Below are 17,426 nucleotides of genomic sequence, written 5' to 3' on the forward strand. Positions count from 1 at the left end.
TTAGCAGAGTACATGGCCCTAGTACTCAACATTTCTCTCTGTCTAGACATGAAGAAAGGAGACTCTCCATCAGGGAGGTTGGCAGTAAGTTTGAAAAATTCTAAGAAATTTCAGATGATGCTATATGACCTTGATGACTAAAACTGTATTTGCTGTGGGGGAAGGAAAAGAAGCAAAGGAAAGGGGAGTAACTGAAAGCCTCTTACCTCCCACCAGACTAGGATAACAGGGCACACTAGGTCTGCTTTGAGGTTTCCTGCTGTCAAGGATGCCTGCTTCTGGGGTCTGCATAGAAACCTCTTAAAATCTGCTCACAGGCTTCTTAAGTTCCTGCCTCTTGAGCACCTCACGTGCCACGCTTCCTGTGGCAATCTCCATGGCACGTGGCTGCTGTGGGAAGAAGCATAGGGTGGGGAGACGAGGGTAATACTAGGGAGAGGGGTGAAGCATTGGAAGCTGAGAGGCATGCCCAGAGCCAGAGGGTCATGGAGCTTGCAGTCAGGTTTTGATGGACTGCTTTCCAGCTGCAATGGAAAAAGGTGACCAGGGTGTTATGATGGAGGGCAAGGAGGGTGGGTGAGAAGGTTTAGCTAAATGCCTTCCTAGGCAAACTGTATCTTGTTGGTTGGAAATTTTAAAATAGGATGATTTACTTTTAGTAATGCAAAGACAAAACTGAATATAAACTGAGGGATTTCTTTTCATTTGCAGATGTGAATCAGACACAGTATCATGCCATTTGTTGAATTCTGATTGAAGGCATCTACCCAAATCAGATTTAGGCATCATTTGGGTAGATGCCCAAATCAGAATTCTGCAAGTGGCATGATACTGGGAGGCAAGGAAGTCTCATTTAATGCTAAGGAGAGAAAGAAATTTCAGGGGGAGCTCATGGACTTCGGGTTTCCTCCTTACAAAGTCATATGGAAAACAGGCACACTTGAAGAGATATTGTATGTTTACATACAATATATTATAATATATTATAATATATATTATATTATAAATATATATAAATTATAATATATTATAATATATTGTATGTAAACATACAATATAATATATAGTATGTTTACATTTAATATGACAAGCATTAAAGACTATGAACATCTACCGCATGAGAGAGTAACAGAATCAGGCAGTCTTCCCAGAAGTCAGGGAAATGCAAACTGAAGTAATAATGAGATTTCAATTTACATCTACCAGATTGGTAAAAGGTAAAAGAACAAGTAACATCTATTCCTGGCAGGGATGTGAGAAAGAAGAGCAATGTCATGATTGCCAGTGGAAATGTGATATGTTACAGCCCTTTGGGAAAGCAATCTGGCAACACCTGCTTAAGACATATATCCTTTAGCCCAACAGCTCTGCTTTTGAAAATCTGTTTCAAAGAAATACTCACTAATGTATAAGGACTTACACACACAGGTGCTTACTTCAGAATGGATCACAGCGGGAAAAACCTGGAAACCTAGTAAATGCCCATTAATAGGGGAATGATATATTATCAGACATTCACCTGGTGAAAACTTATGCAAATACAAAGCAATGAGCAATAAAAAATTAGATTAAAGCCCATAATTATCAACAAGGATGATAACAAAGGATGACAAAACCCTGGGAATGAATAATAGAATAATAGTGAAGTTTGCAAAGGGAGGCCATGAGCCTCAACAGAACACAGAATGTCAGATGTTGACATCAGGACTTCCTCTCTTCTCTTTCAGATAGGCTTTCTCTGCTTAGCGGCAAGTTGGGCATCCAGGCATACATTTTCCTCAGAGCTGGTGATTCCAAAGAAAGGGGAGAGCCCTTCTCTGTCACTGTCTTCATCAGTCTCAAAAAGGGAGTCCGACTGGTGCCACTCCAGCTTCACACCAGCATGTCGCATGTCCGCTTCTGTGGCATTCTTGTCCCATGCAGGGCCCTGTGATTGACCACCAGCAGCTATCAGGGAGAAGATGGGAAGTTACCCAACAGAAAAAGTGCTAGGCAGGGTGAAAAAGTAACCCTCTACAATTTCCATCCAATCTTTCTCTATGTATATGTATGTATAAATATGTTTTAAATGAAAGGATTTTAATATTCAAGGCATTTTCTTATATTATTACAAATTTTTTCATTACCTTCGATTTTTAATAATACTATTTGCAAAGAGAGTGACTCTCATCTTTTGCTTTTCCATTTTTCTGCTTTACAGTGATAGTGGTATATCAAGCCAGACATTTTGACTAAAGAGAAGACCCATGCATGAAGAGACAGGCTTTCCTACTAAGAGCCCCATTCAGTGAAGAACTAAGAAAATTGTGAAGTTTCAAGTAAAAGGAGTGGAAGGAGCATTGTTCTCCCTTCTCTGTTGTTATACTTCTTTATTGATTTAGTTCCTTCCATGACAAGGAAGAGAGGCAACAGAGTATGTTGATGCCATCAATGAGAGAAATGAGTCAACCCAGATGTGAATCAACTTAGATAGGAAATAAAGCAACCCAGATATGAAATGAATCAATCCAGATATGAACCAACCCAGATATGAATCAACCCAAAGCAATGAGCCAACTCATTATTTCAACCATTAATTAGTCCACAAATGTTTCTAGCCCTTTGCTAGATACATTAACATAGCCCCTGCCATTACAGAGTTTAGTTTGTTGTGGATAGACAAAAGACCGAGATTAAACAAATGGTTACAGATGTGATGAAGACAGGTTCAAAGAGTACTCAGAACTACAGGGGAGAGTGAAAAAGAGGCAGACCTTACTTAGCTGTGGAATCAAGGGAGGCTTCCTGGAAGAAGAGTCCATTGAACTAATAGCTGAAAGAGAAATGAGCATTGGCTAGGCAAAAGGGTGTGGGAAGGAAGGCTGAGCCCAGGTCAGAAAATGGTGCCTACAAATGCCTCCTCCTCCACCCCCTCCCCCAGCAGGAGAGGACACAGTGTGTTCACAGTATCTAGAGAAGCCCACTTCATCTCTCATACAGAGAATGAAGTGAAGAGTGGAACCAGATGGGGCTGGATGAGAGTCCATGGGGCCTTAATCATGTGACTCTGCAGTGACATGAGGGATTAGGGACTGCTGACTACAGGTGCTAGGAAGCCACTGTAGGATTTTGGACAGAGTAGTCATATGATTATAAATGAATTGTTCATAGATCACTGGGTTCATAGAATATAGAAGCAATGGAAGGGAGGCAAGATTGGCCACAGAGAGTCCACTGTTTGGAAGCAGCTGTAATAGAGATGATGACGGCTGGGACTGAGGAAGTGGCCTGGGGACAGAGGGAAGTAGGAGGATAGCTGAAGCACTTGGGAGTTGGAAGACTGACTAGACGTGACGAATGACAGAAAAAATAGGGATGACTATCAGGTATTGGCTTGAAGGAAAAAAAAGTGAAGCTGCGATGTCTTTACTGAAACCCCTAGAGGAGAAGCAATTTGGGGAGGTAAATGATCAGTTCATTCTGGGACATGTGAAGTTCAAGGGACAAACAAGACACAAAAGTAGAGCTCTTGAGTAGATGGCTAGAGATCTGTGGACAAGTCTGCCAATCATTCCCACGGATTCTAAACTCCACAGCAGCTTTTTCAGAGAGTTTGGGCCTGGATTACGGGGATAATTGTCATCCATTCACTTGATTCCATGTGTGAAGTACTCTTATGTTTACCAGCTTCATTTTTCTGTTAGCCTCTTGCTCTCACAGTTTCCCAGTGGAGACAAGTTCTCATTGGAAATGTTAGTATTCTTGAAACACAATTTCTTTCTTCTGTGGATTCTGAAAAACTCAGTGGTCAAACAACAAAGTGAGGCTCATTAGGGCTAGAAGGGAAGAAACTAATGTCCTAACATGGCAGTGGGTTTTGTAATCATTTTCTTCTCCATCAGGAAGGCGTGGCACACATTCAAAATGATGTGATTTCTCATTCTACTGATAAAGCTCTATTAAAGCCAATCACTAAGCGAATAATATGATAAACTCGGGCAGGTTAAATGTACCTGACTCTGTTTGATTTTCTGCAAAGCGAGGGTATGGTAGTGCGGTTAAATTCCCAACCTTGCCTTCTTCAACAGGCCATCTTTAAGTCATTAATTGTGCCTTTGACACAGCTGATCACGGAAGAATCACACACATTTTGTTAGCATCTCCCAATGAAGGAAGCACAAGAAGACACAAGAAAAGAAAAGCCATAAAGTTGGTTGTTAAATTATCATCAGGTGCTCCATCTACACATGTGTGATAGAATATGGTTGTATATTATATGTATTCTAATACAGTATGTTCTCTAACAGGGAGAGGTTAAATATGAAATCACCCAATATCCTGTCAATCCTGTCTCCCAAATATCTCAAATTCTTCTCATCTCCATCCATACATACCACCCCTCCTGTAGGGCTGGATGTGCACTCATTAGAAGGAGAATTCCGGTCCTTTGAGACACTGGATCTGCCTTTCTTCTTTGTTATGACTCTGGTCCTCTTTCAAGACCCAGGAAGTCTAGTTTTACTGGCATTTTAAACACTTAAGACTCAGACATAAGTACCACAGGCCACGAAATACACTGGTATATAAGTGTGAGCTTCAAAAGTGAAAGATTTTCTCATTGTGTAGTGCAAAAGGGCATTGAAATCCTATGAAACTGCTTGGTACTGGAAGGCACATCAATGACAGAGATCTAGAGTTTGGTGTGCCCACCTTGGCTCCCCCTCACCATTTTAACTACTTATAGACAGGGGAAATAGACCATAGGAAAACTTAAAAATGCCATCCTCCAGCCTCCCTCTTTCAGTGCCTTGCAAGGAGCTCGTGCTCCTTGTTCTCATACTGCTCTCTGTGCGCCCTACAAAGGTCTGTCTCCTTGGTTGTATACCTCATGCCTAGAACCTCCTTATGTCTTTTCCCTGTCAAAACAGCTCCTTGCCCTCAGGTATTTGTGCAAGGAAAGGAGTCAGATATACTCATTCATATCACAGGGCCCTGTCTCTAAAGTAATAAGCCTTCAGGAGTAAAACTGCAGATTCCCTGAAAGGAAAGGAAGAGAAATATTCTGAATCCAGTGTCCTCCTAATACTGCTAGTCACAAATTAACGATGTGGTCACCAATCTGCCCTTGTTTAATGGTGTTTCTGTGGCAAGATCTGGGTTAGACATACTTCTTTTTTCCAGCTCCTTGTTTGAAACCAGTACACATTCTGATTGAGGGCAGAGAATTTTTCCTCTGAATAAACCGTTTCCCCTGAAGAAATTGGCTGGTTGGTATAGTACTGGTTGATGAACCAGAAAACCTAACCTCTGTTCCCTCCAACGCCATTTCCTAACTACGTCACCTCGGGCAAGTCACTTAACCTTTCTGAGGACCAACTTCCTAAAGTCAAATGGGATAATAATCCCTCATCGGCATCCTTGCAATTGGTTATTTTAAAGAAGTGAGAAAATGAATGTGAATTGGCCTTGAGATCTGTAAAATGTACACAGCATTATTCCTGAACCCTGACTGCTTCCCTTACCCGGTCTAGTGATTTTAAACACATAGTACAATATCTTCCCATATTGTTGCAATATGGAAGGAAACAGCTGCTAGTCAAAGCCAATTTTAGAAACCTGCATTTTTGCAAAAGGAAGAGTCAACTTTCATCATAACAATGTTGCTGGCACGGGATGGTTACTGCCAGAAAACAATGTAGAGAAGGTCCAGCAGGTGTCAGCAGAGAACCAACTTTCAGTACTAGGTGGGCTCCTCCAGGGAGGGAGATGCCTGGGCCTGGTGGGCTGGGAAAGGGCTGGGGGGAGTCCGTCATTAAATCCAGGGCTGTCCCAGTTCTGGTGGGTGCTGGTGGGCAGATTGGGACCACTGAGATGGGGACAACACCACTTCGGCTTTATCTACAAAATCCCCCTCATTGGCTCCAGGATCCTCTCCCTTCAGAAGATCCCTTCCTATGTCTGCTGTTTAGTCTGGACCTGAGTCCCTCTTCTGGCCTTAGAACCTGTGCTCTAACTTGAAAACCTGTCTCAAAGGGAAGAAGACTTGTTTGTTTAGAGAAATACTGCTTTGGAAACGCCTTTCATCCCTCCCTGTTTTGGATATATGATTTTCACCTACTCTTCCTTCTCCTACCTTAACAACCAGCCATTTGGATTCAATAATTCAGGCAACAAATCCAGCTTCTACAAGGTGAGTGGCTAACGTATTGGCAGTGGGAGAGCCCCGTTTAAAGCTACTAAATAGAAGCCCATGCAGTGAAGTATTTAAGCTCATATATGCTACAGATGGTCTCTCACATTTTACTTTTATGATTTCATTGCAAACGTATATGAGCCTGCTATAATGTGCCATGCTGAAATGGGTCCTGCCATAGGTTTTATAAGATTTGAGGTCTTTCTTGGCTGGATGTAGAGGGGATGACTTGGAGAAGCAGAGAAGCAGCTCTTTGAAACAGGAGCAAATCCCAAACTGCCTGCCTTCCTTCCCCCTACATATCTAAGATTCCCAGTGTGTATGTGTGTGTGTGTGTGTGTGAGTGAGAGAGAGAGAGAGAGATGTATATAAAGTGGTATATCTTAGTAATGAGGGAAGAAAAATATGTGAGAAGCCCGGTGAGGAAAGGGCAAATGGGATCAGTGCCAAAAGGCTGTCTGACACTTTGGAGCAAGACCTGTGGCTAAAGTTCAAGGGCAGGGCCACAGCCAAATAAAGGGCTGGCCACCTGCAAGTCTGCCACATCTGGGAAATGGATAAAAGGAAAAAGAATAAATCAAATAGCTATGGATGCTTGCAGTCCTTTGCATTATTTGCTTTTCCCACCCCATAGCAAAGTCCAACTCTTCTAAAAAACTCAGAAATTCTAGAATAACTCGAAGGTCTCCAAGAAAAGAGAGTTGTGTCCTACTTAGCATAGGCCAAAGTGTGTGTGGGTGGGGGGAATGTCTATAGGGGGTCATTAGGATCCTAATCTCTAGTATCTGGCACCCACAAAGAACAGAACTCCCGTATCCACCACTAAGTATGACTCCTGGGCCCAGTGGTCCATAAATCTCCAGCTGGCGGAAAGACAGGCACAATATACTCAGATTCCTACATTGCTGCAAATTTCTCAAATTCTCAAGTACTTGGATAAGCTGTGTTTCTTTTTCTTTCTGATTGCAAATATTTAATTATTTCCACCTCTTTTTTTGAAGCCAGTAGGCATGATATTTGCAAGAACATTTGAAATTAAGGGGAAAGGGGTTCCCAAGTCCACAGAACAACTGCCTTGCACATTATTTTGCCCAGAATGTACAAGAAAAAGCAAAACAGAGAGCAGATATAGCCAGTTCAAGCTCTTGCAGAGTTATAATATGCAAGGTCCAACGTTCACTATAATTGACCTATGCTAAGTGTGGAACTGTATCTCTTGTTTTGGGCCAAAAATCTGCACTGGTGATTTAAATATGGAGGCTTCAAAGACAGGGAGAACCCAAGGATGTTGAAACCCATCTCTTGCCTCAGTCATTGCATCAGGTCCCTTTTAAATCCTAAATCCCCAGAAGCTATATTGTTAAATTGTAAAACGAACTTTCTCTGATCTTATCCATTCCCAGTATGGTGAGATCGTCTTTGGCTGCGTCTAACTAGGAAAAATGAAGGGGTGAGTTGAAAGCATTAAAGACAGCAGTCAGAATGATCAGAAAACCCAGCCAATGCAGCATTTTCCACAAAATGAGGCCACAGTTAGCGTCTCCGCTGTGTAGACCAAGCTCAAGTTAATTCGATTTAGCCAGGCCTTTTTCTTTCCTGCTAGAGCCTCAACTCCAATGGCTACCAGGACCTGGGGAGCTCGCCTCTGCCCTCAGTACCTCCTTGCCTGGCTCAATAGCTCTGGGCCAGTTCATTTCGCCACAGCCCGGAGCCGCTCGGAAAGCAAAGATTAAAGGGGAAAGTCGCAGCTGTATATTTATATTTTCATTGCTAGAAGGGAATTGATTTCCGCGCATTTATTTTGGTAGTTGTAATACACAAGGGCGGATTTGCGTCACCCGAGCAACTTGCCGGTGGAGATAAAGTTGCACAAATATTGAAAGGGGAAGTGCTAGGAGTCATTATAGAGTTTTTCTCCGGAAGAAATAAGGATTTCTGCAGTATCCTAAAATACTAAGGCCGCTTCTATTTTGAGACCCATCTCGCAGGCACATCCGCTCATTTAGTCCGAGTTTGAGCCCATCAAAAACAGGAGATGACCTGAACTCCGGCGAGCCCAGGGTTTCCTGCTGCTTTTGATTCTAAAGTGTGGGGAGTGAGGAGGGCGGGAGTCTGCGGGCTCAGAACTGGGCGAGGGGCCTGAAGGGGCCAGGCTTGGGCCTGGGGAAGGGGTAGAGGGGGCGACGGGGGGTCGCTCCAAAGACTTGTTTTTCGCGTTTGCCTCCGGGAGCTGGAATTAAGGCCTCGGATGGCGCCGATGCGGTTGCAAGGAAGCCGAGGGCCTGGGAGAGCAAGGGGTGCGCTGGCGAAGTTGCAACTTGCAATCCAGCGGCTGGCCTGGTGGAGAAAGGGAGGCTTGCGAAGCGAAGAGTGGGCGGCCCTCTGGTCTCGCTTTCGCCACGTCTGCCCAACGCTCTGGGCCTTGAATCTCGGCAGGTGCGAGTTGCGAGCGCCTCAGGGAACCCCGAGGTCCCGCGTTCCCCCGGGTCTGCGTCCCGTGCCCAACCCAGAGCCTCGCAAACCTTGGAAAGGATGAAAGCGGGTAGGGGAGTCTTATTTCTTAGAGAGAAGGTGAGGGCGCGCGGCGCCGCCTCCGGTAAGGAGTAAAGGCACCTCTTCCACAACTGTGAGTTTGGGCTTAGGCCGACGTCTAAATGTTTGCAGTCAAATCAGAATCGCAATCAAACTGGAAGTGGCACTAGAAAGGAAAGCGCTCATGGCTTCCCCTACACACGCTTCCACCGAAGGCTCGCCAGAACCTTCAGCCAGCGCCTCAAGTGCCCTTGTACTTCTTGCTCCTTTGCCTTCAGCTTGACCCAAAAGCACTGGTCTTATTATGCCTCTCGCCCCAGGTACCCCTACCCTCACCCAAACATACCCATCTCTGGAAATAACACCTCTCTCCTGGCTGCCTGGAGCAGGGGAAGAAAACCTTTCAGTAACAGAGAGCTGGAGAGCGGGAGAGCTGGGGGCGGGAGGAGGAGAGAGAGAGAGGGAAAGATCTCAGTGCTGGCAGTTCGGAAGTGATTGATAATTTTCCAGGAAAAAGTCAAAAGCTTAAAAGGATAGCATCTGCGTCAAGGGGCTAGAGAAGTCACCAGAAATTAATTTTCTAAGCCCAAATCCTGAACTCGAGATAGGCATGGCAAGTTCACTTGCCTTTCCGGGTTTATTTGGTGAGGAGCCTTAGTGCTGAAGGGAAATAAAAATGCCACAGAATCTCTGTTAGGAGTTGCTTATTAGGGCAATCGAAAACAAAATATTTCGTGGTTTCATTATTGCTATTATTTTATTTTCTTCCTGAAAATGTGCAAGAACAGCTCATCCGGGTGGCCTGTGGTTTGTTTGGGAGAGGGGTGGGGAAATCCATTCTGACTGTAATTTAAAAGAGAACGAATTCTTAAAATAGAGATGTTGACGTTGCACAAAGCCCCCACTACCACCACCCTGTGTTCTAAGACTCAAGGCGCGAATGGAAGACGTTGACTACCACTGCAGCTCCTCCTGCGACCAGGCTCAAGGGGTTCCTGGGGAAACTGTCACAGAATTGAAAGCAGTATTGAACCCCACGGAAATCTGCTCTTGTGGGCACTTGCAAAACAACGAACCCCACGTGATCTGGAGATGTGGTGGAGGAGGGAGGCTAACATTTTCTACAACGTGCAGCAAAGGAGGAAACGAGCGTGCCCCTCTCCCGGGTTTCGGGAGGCAGCCTGTTTTGTAGTGTCTGAGGCTCGGGGGAAAGGTTTGGCTGGGTCTAAGGGAGACGTTTGGAGCCATCCATCTTATTTTGTTTGAAAAGTCACTCGTTCAAGTTGTCACTGTGTGACAGCTCAGAAGAAAACTAATTTGCGGCCGCCCCTCCTCCTCGCTTTGCCGAGGATCTCCCGGGAGGCACGGGGCGGACGCGGTGCTGAGTTGGGCCGGGACTCAGGGCCGCAGCATTCGGGCAGGGGCCCAGGAAAGAAAGATGGAGGGCTTTGCCGAGGACACAGACTCCTGTAATAAAAGCAGAATGAGGCCAAGAGGAGGAAAGCGAAGGGGCCAAAAGCGCGCTCTGCTCTCCACCGGGAGACTGGCTTTATTTCGCCCTGAAGCGTGAGATAACCGTTCCTTCCCTACTCCCCCCACTCGCCCCGGGCTACAAGCGCTTCAGGAAAGCTCCTGTGACCAGCTCTCCTTGCCCCATGGCAGTTTGGAGCTGCAGAAGTTAGAAGACAGTCAGCCCTCCGGAGTGGCTGCCTGCCCCCTGCGCAGAGGAGCAAGACGCGCTGCGCTGTGCCCTGCTAAGTCCACGCGGCCACAGCAAACACTTTGGCGTGGTCGGGGCGTGGCTCGGGCCCGGCCACGCCCCTCGCTCCTAATTCCCCTCCACTCCCGGCTCCCATTGGTCACGGGGATGGCCAATGAGCGCTCGGATCGAGGTCCTACCCCGGGCCTGACTCGAAAGCTCCTGCCAAAACTTTGGGAGTTTTTAGAGACGAGTTTTTTTTCTATTACTTCTCTCCCCCACCCCCCAACTAACGGATTATTATTGTTGTTGTTTTAAATTTAGCTCTTAGGGCTTAGCTGTTTGGGTTTTCTTGCGGTGTCCGGCTCCCGTCTCCCCGGCTCCCCGCCCGCCCTGCGGCCCCAGCGCCCCTCGCTAGCCTCCAGCCCGCGGGGAGTGAGCGCGGGCGCCGCGCCGCCTTTAAAGCGAGGCCAGGGAGCGAGGCGGTGAGCGGCGGAGATCCGGCCCTCGCCTCCTCCTCGGTGGCGCTCGGGCTCCCGGCCTCTCTTCTCCAGTGCGGGCGGACAAGCGAAAGCGGATCGTCCTCGGCTGCGGCCGCTTCTCCCGGACTCGCGCGCCCCTCCCCGCGCGCCCACCCACCCACCCGGTCCCGCCGGACTGCGGCAGCCGCGCGGCTCACCCCGCCAGGATGTTCGCAGCCGGGCTGGCTCCCTTCTACGCCTCCAACTTCAGCCTCTGGTCGGCCGCCTACTGCTCCTCGGCCGGCCCAGGAGGCTGCTCCTTCCCCTTGGACCCCGCCGCCGTCAAGAAGCCCTCCTTCTGCATCGCAGATATTCTGCACGCCGGCCTGGGGGACCCCGGGGCGGCCCCGGAGGGCCTGGCAGGGGCCTCGGCCGCCGCCCTCACCGCGCACTTGGGCTCGGTTCACCCGCACGCCTCTTTCCAAGCGGCCGCCAGATCCCCGCTTCGACCCACCCCAGTGGTGGCGCCCTCAGAAGTCCCGGCTGGCTTCCCTCAGCGGCTGTCTCCGCTCTCTGCCGCCTACCACCACCATCACCCGCAGCAACAACAGCAGCAGCAACAGCCGCCGCAGCAACAGCCTCCGCAGCAACAGCCCCCGCCTCCGCCCCGGGCCAGCGCCCTGCAGCCCCCGGCCTCAGGGACGCGAGTGGTCCCGAACCCCCACCACAGTGGCTCGGCCCCGGGCCCCTCCAGCAAAGACCTCAAATTTGGAATTGACCGCATTTTATCTGCAGAATTTGACCCAAAAGTCAAAGAAGGCAATACGCTGAGAGGTAAGTCTTGGGCGGGGGAGGCTGCAGGCCTCTGACCACGGCCCTGACACACTCCCCTGACCCCGGGCTGGCTTAGGGTGACTTTGAGTGCTTTTACAATTAAGGACAAACCAGTAAAATGGGAGAGAAGAAAATGAGTTGTAAGAAAACTACAGAACATTAGGCCTAAAACTCACCTGTTCTATGTAAAACAAAAAATGACTCCAGGGATGCTTTAAAAACACGTCTTAGAATTAATATTCATAAAAATGGTTGGTGTAATTATCTGCTAAAATAATTATGATCCCTTTAATAATGTAACTAGAGGCAGAATTATATTTTCTGACAGGTAAAGCATTTTTGGGAAACACTTTCCCATATCTGATTTCTAGTAAAAATTTCACCCAGGAAATGTAAATAAAAAAACAAAACCGCCTAGATGAGCAGGCAGAGTGGGGCCTCCTTTCGGAGGAGGCTTTGGGTCTGTGGAATTCTTGGAAGGCACGTGGAAGTGAGGCCGTAAGCTGAGTTATGTGAAGCCTTTGCTTGCTATATGCATGCATGTGGACGTGAGGGACACACAGGAACTTTTCGTGCGTGGCTCCTTGGCAACTGTTGGGAGAGGGAGGTTTCAGCTCCGAGACGAGTTCTCCGGTGACTTCGCTCTATAAAAGCGAATCCAGGGCAAGGGGAAGGGGAGGAACAAATCAGCGGAGAGTAAGAGTGGGCCGGAGAAGTAACCTGCTCTCCTTTTCCATTGTCCCCAGATCTCACCTCCCTGCTAACCAGCGGACGGCCCGCAGGGGTGCACCTCCCAGGCCTGCAGTCCTCCGCCGGCCAGTTCTTCGCTTCTCTAGATCCCATTAATGAGGCTTCTGCCATCCTGAGTCCCTTAAGCTCGAACCCAAGAAATTCAGTTCAGCATCAGTTCCAAGACACATTTCCAGGTGGGCCGACTGACAGAAATCTCAGGACTGACGCCTCCGGGGGCGGCCGCATTGTCACAATCTCGCAGTTGGGGCGGGAGGTTAAGGAGTCAGGAATGAGAAACCGAAAGATTTCTCAGCAAGCTAGCGCTTGCTTCGGATGGTTCCCCCGGAAAAGGGGTAAGGGCACCTGAGAGCCAAGAAAGTGTGTGCGTGGACTCGTGGGGTAGGGGGGCTTTCTTGAAGTCTTTTTGCCCCAGAGGGTGGCTTGAAAAATGCAGCATTGATGTTGCTTATTAACATACGCACATTTTGGGATGACCGCAAACACTTGTGCTTGGTGAGCTTACGACTGGGTGCCTGGGCACATGCAGGAATACGCACACACACACACACACACACACACACACACACACACGCACTCGATGATTCAGGGCTGTCATCATTCAGGGACATTTTTGTGTACTCTTTGTAGGCCTGATAGCCACCCATGAGGTTTATGTTTTTCCCTTGGAATTAAAGGACAAGCCGCCAGGCTTCTCCACTCCACGCCAGCTTTAGGTCTTCCGACTGTCGCCTTAAGAGCTGTAAAATTCCTCTTTAGAGGGGCCATTCGGTGTGTGCACGAAGGGCTTTCTGAATGAGGGTGGAATCAACAGTTAACACCAAACGGTTTCAAGACTTAACACAGGCCTTGCACTAGGCACTGAACGGCCCTCTTGTCTGTCTTCCCCCGCGCTCCCACCCTGCGGCAGGTCCCTATGCTGTGCTCACGAAGGACACCATGCCGCAGACATACAAGAGGAAGCGCTCATGGTCACGGGCTGTCTTCTCCAACCTGCAGAGGAAAGGCCTGGAGAAAAGGTTTGAGATTCAGAAATACGTGACCAAGCCAGACCGAAAGCAGCTGGCGGCGATGCTGGGCCTCACCGACGCACAGGTAAGGCAGCTCGGGCTCCAGCGCATAGCGCCCTCGGGTGGGCAGCAGCGCGGCCTAGCCCCACAGGCCTCCTCCACCCCGGCGGGCCGACTGGCCTCCTGCGGTGGAAATGCAGGGTCTTGAATTTCAAGAGACTTTGTGGACTAGGCAACTTGAGGGTGGAGAATGGGTGAGGGAGAAGGACGGAGAGAAGGGCTCATCCCCAAGATGCATGTCAACAAGCAATGCATGTTTATTTTGGCCAACAGGCTAAAGAACCACTGAGAAAGCAAAAGGGCCGCTGGAAATAACATTGACCTACTCAACTGTAGTGCAATTCGCTGTAGGAGGCAGTTTATTTCAGAAAAGATAAAAACCCAAAGGCAAGAGATTGTTGTTGAGTTTTTTCCCTCTCACCCTCCCTCCTCCTCCTCCTGCTGCTGCTGCTGGATTGTGAAATCCCCAGTTGTGAGGAAGTGAAAATATCATTTCAAACGGAATTAGTTAGCTCCAGGAGGGCAAGGAGTCCGCTTGGAGCGGCCATGTATTCCAAGGCTTAGGCTCTGAAGAAAACCTGGAGGGAGAGAAGGTGTTAGGGAAAGAAAGAAAGAAAAATGATTTTCTTAGAATACCTAAGAGCATTTCAGCAGGTACTGCCTACTTGAATTTTTTCAAGACAACAGGAAAGTGCCTGAATTACTTTTTCTCTTTTTCTTTTAAATTTAAGAACTGGGCTTTTTCTTTTCTTTTCAAGCTTTGACTGTGGAAGAGTCACCCTTGTGTACCCTGTAGTGCTGGCTGTGACTCCTGGGGTGCTGACTGTCCCCAGCAGGGCAGAAGCCAGAGGCTTCCTTTTCTTAGCTCCTTGGTCCCCCAACTGCTGTCTCTGTGTCCTTCTGTCCTCCATTACACAACTCTTCTCCCCAGCACACACACACACACACACACACTCTCTCTCTCTCTCTCTCTCTCTCTCTCTCTTTCCTCTCTCTCTCTCTCTCTTTCTCACTTACTCACACCAAAGGAGTCCAGCCATTTCCCACCAGCTGTGGATGTTATTTTTAAAGGCGAAACTGGAACTTGGGTGGACGCGTTGCGTCCCCCCAGGGATCGTATATATCTGTGTAGATTCTCTGCCCCATCTCTATCCCCTTTTTTCACTTTGCACACATTTAATTCCAGTGTTTTCTGAGCCCCCAGGAGAATTAGTTTATCTTTAACAGGGGCAGGGTCCTTATCAGCTTTTGCATACAAACACATGAAGGAAACACTTTCTTAGTGAAAGCCCAACAGTGCCCCCACCCTACGGGGATTAACACTTTAAAACTCCTTTTTCCTTTCTGCTTCCCAAGTTCTTAAAAAAAAAAAAAAAAAAAGGAAAGAAAGAAACGTATTGCTTTTGTAGGGACTTGCTTTGGGTAGTGGCAGTAGAAGAGAGGCCAACTTAGAATAGGAATTCTTAACCCTGGCTCACCAAACCCTTGACATTGGGAGCAAAATCTTGGGTATATGTGTATTTTTTCTGGTCCAGGAGTCCATAACTTTAATCAGATTCTCATGGGGGTCCTGACAGAAAAAAAAAAACAACAACAACAAAACGTGGATTTAGAGTAGAGACAGAGTATGTTGCGGGTTGGGTATAGGAATCTGCCTTTCCAACAGTTACGCAGGTCATTTTAGTCCTGGGTTTTGAGGGTTGCATTTTGAAAACGGTCTTAGTGGGTTCCCCAGGCCAGGATTCCTGGCTTCCTGTGTTCCCCTGGGCTGCCCCTTGGCACATGCGCCTACCACAGTGCCTGGTCCTTGGTAAGGTCGCCAGGTAAGCGTTGCTTTCTCACCCGGGGGAGGTTGCTTTTGTATGCAAGCGAGTCGGATTGGAGTGGACCTGTGTCTCATCTCTGTGTCTCTTTTTCTCTCCCCATGTGGCGCGTTGCAGGTGAAGGTGTGGTTCCAGAACCGCCGGATGAAGTGGCGGCATTCCAAGGAGGCCCAGGCCCAAAAGGACAAGGACAAGGAGGCTGGCGAGAAGCCATCAGGTGGAGCCCCGGCTGCGGATGGCGAGCAGGATGAGAGGAGCCCCAGCCGCTCCGAAGGCGACGCTGAGAGCGAGAGCAGCGACTCCGAGTCACTGGACATGGCCCCCAGCGACACCGAGCGGACTGAGGGGTCTGAGCGTTCTCTGCACCAAACAACAGTTATTAAGGCGCCGGTTACCGGCGCTCTCATCACCGCCAGCAATGGTGGGAGTGGTGGGAGCAGCGGCGGCGGTGGCAGTTTCAGCTTCAGCAGCGCCAGCAGCCTTAGTAGCAGCAGCACCGGGGCCGGTTGCCCCAGCAGCCTTGGCGGCCCCGGCGCCTCGGAGCTTCTCCCTGTGCCACAGCCCACAACCGGCAGCGCTCCCAAAAGCCCTGAGCCAGCCCCAGGCGCGCTTGGCGGCTTATAGACTGGACTAGGGAGGATGGGATCCAGGCCTTGCGTGTAGTCACCCAGCCATGGGCTGGGTTTTGTGCTGACTGTGAGTGTTGGCGACTTGGCAGGGCAGGAGAAGCAGCGTGGAGTATATACCTCCTGGCATTCACGCTTAGCCTTACATGGCTCCGGCAGGCTGCAGCTGACACTGCCCAGAGCAGAGGGGAGTTCCAGTGTCCCCCTAGCCAGCAGAACACTTCTCTCCGGAAGCAAGCTGGTTAAACTGTGAAGTGTTTGACTAAACTGTTCCTCTGACTCGCCCCAGGGGTCGTGGCTCCAAGGCACTTAAGACGCCTTAAACTTGTAAATAAAAAGTTTACTACGGTTTGTAAAGGCCTTTGGCTTGCTGGGGATTGTTAAGGCCCAAGTTCTCCAACAGGACCTGATTCCCTGGGGCAAGCGGAAGCCTAAGGTGGGAGGCTGGAGTTTCAGGGGAAGTGGCTCAACCTCAGAGCCATCTTGCTACAGACATCAGAGATGGGAATCTGGGCTTGGAGGCTTCTAGTTAACAGGTTTCCAGTGCCAACTGCCACAGAAAGTGCCCTCTGAGAACCTGAGGAGCCTGAGAATGGAGCAGGCTATAGAAACTCTTAGGCCAGTGCAACAGATGGTTTTCCCATCCAGAGTATGGATGAAATGAGTGTGCCCTCCTAGAATATGCAGAGTTGGAATGGAGAAGGCAGTGCTGCCAGGCGGGGTCAAGGTAGGCACAGCTGTACTCACCCGGTGGACGTGAAGCTCTGGCCCAGAGGCCACGGGGCTCTCCCTGCACAAACTTTCCCTTGCTCCAGGATAGTGTAGAGGCGCTGGACAGATTCGTAATGTTGCAGAGGAAAGGACAGGCATGCCACAGTGGTTAGGGCTGGAAGCTTGAGTGCCAGGGGCCTGGTTGTAAAGATGTCAAACAAAGGGGTGACTTCTTCAAGGTTAAGCAGAGGCACAGCCAAGATCAGAATTTAGATTTTCCTGGCCTATATATGGTCACAGATGGAACTATGAAATTGCATCCCCCATTCCCTCACGCTCACAAAAATCTTCCTTTGCAATTTGGCCACTGGAGGTGCCTAGGTGAGTTCTTTCTCCTGAATGCTGCCGAGAGTCATGAGGCAGTTTCCCCATCCACTGCAGCTGGAAAATATATAGTAAACCTTGACACTGCTACTAGGATGGGCAATTCAACGTTTTTGTTTGTTTCTTTTAAAGCTGAAGGGTGAAACCTCTCTAAGACCTGTCCTCCCCCTTGTAACTATGAAATGTCCAGAGTTGGTAAAAGCTCTTTGTGGAGATTTTGTAACAGATAGATTTCCTTGGGAAATCCTGACCAGCCTCAGTGCCAGTCTTGCAGACCTTGTGTCTGCAAGGACATAAGATCTTTTGCAGACCCAGCATCCAGGCGGGAGAGCCAGTACTCAGAATGAGTTGAGGAGAAATGCTG

The 17,426-nt window shown here is 48.6% G+C and overlaps 1 protein-coding gene across 1 annotated transcript; it reads left to right on the top strand.

Annotated features, from left to right (window-relative positions):
* The first annotated feature begins 10,537 nt into the window (after nt 1–10,537).
* On the top strand, nt 10,538–16,324 carry HLX (H2.0 like homeobox). The gene is made up of 4 exons (XM_017526356.2): nt 10,538–11,698; nt 12,445–12,624; nt 13,359–13,543; nt 15,459–16,324. The coding sequence occupies exons 1-4, from the start codon at nt 11,092–11,094 to the stop codon at nt 15,963–15,965; spliced, it is 1,479 nt and encodes a 492-aa protein (XP_017381845.1). The 5' UTR covers nt 10,538–11,091; the 3' UTR covers nt 15,966–16,324.
* The last annotated feature ends 1,102 nt before the right edge of the window (nt 16,325–17,426 follow it).

The sequence above is a fragment of the Cebus imitator genome, unplaced genomic scaffold (assembly GCF_001604975.1).
Source record: "Cebus imitator isolate Cc_AM_T3 unplaced genomic scaffold, Cebus_imitator-1.0 Scaffold42, whole genome shotgun sequence".
Taxonomy (NCBI): domain Eukaryota; kingdom Metazoa; phylum Chordata; class Mammalia; order Primates; family Cebidae; genus Cebus; species Cebus imitator.

What these genes read in the sequence shown, in the direction of transcription:
- HLX (XM_017526356.2), top strand. Translation starts at nt 11,092, where the DNA reads ATGTTCGCAGCCGGGCTGGCTCCCTTCTACGCCTCCAACTTCAGCCTC. An exon ending in AGAAGGCAATACGCTGAGAG is followed by an intron (nt 11,699 to 12,444) that starts GTAAGTCTTGGG and finishes CATTGTCCCCAG; the next exon opens with ATCTCACCTCCCTGCTAACC. An exon ending in TGGGCCTCACCGACGCACAG is followed by an intron (nt 13,544 to 15,458) that starts GTAAGGCAGCTC and finishes GGCGCGTTGCAG; the next exon opens with GTGAAGGTGTGGTTCCAGAA.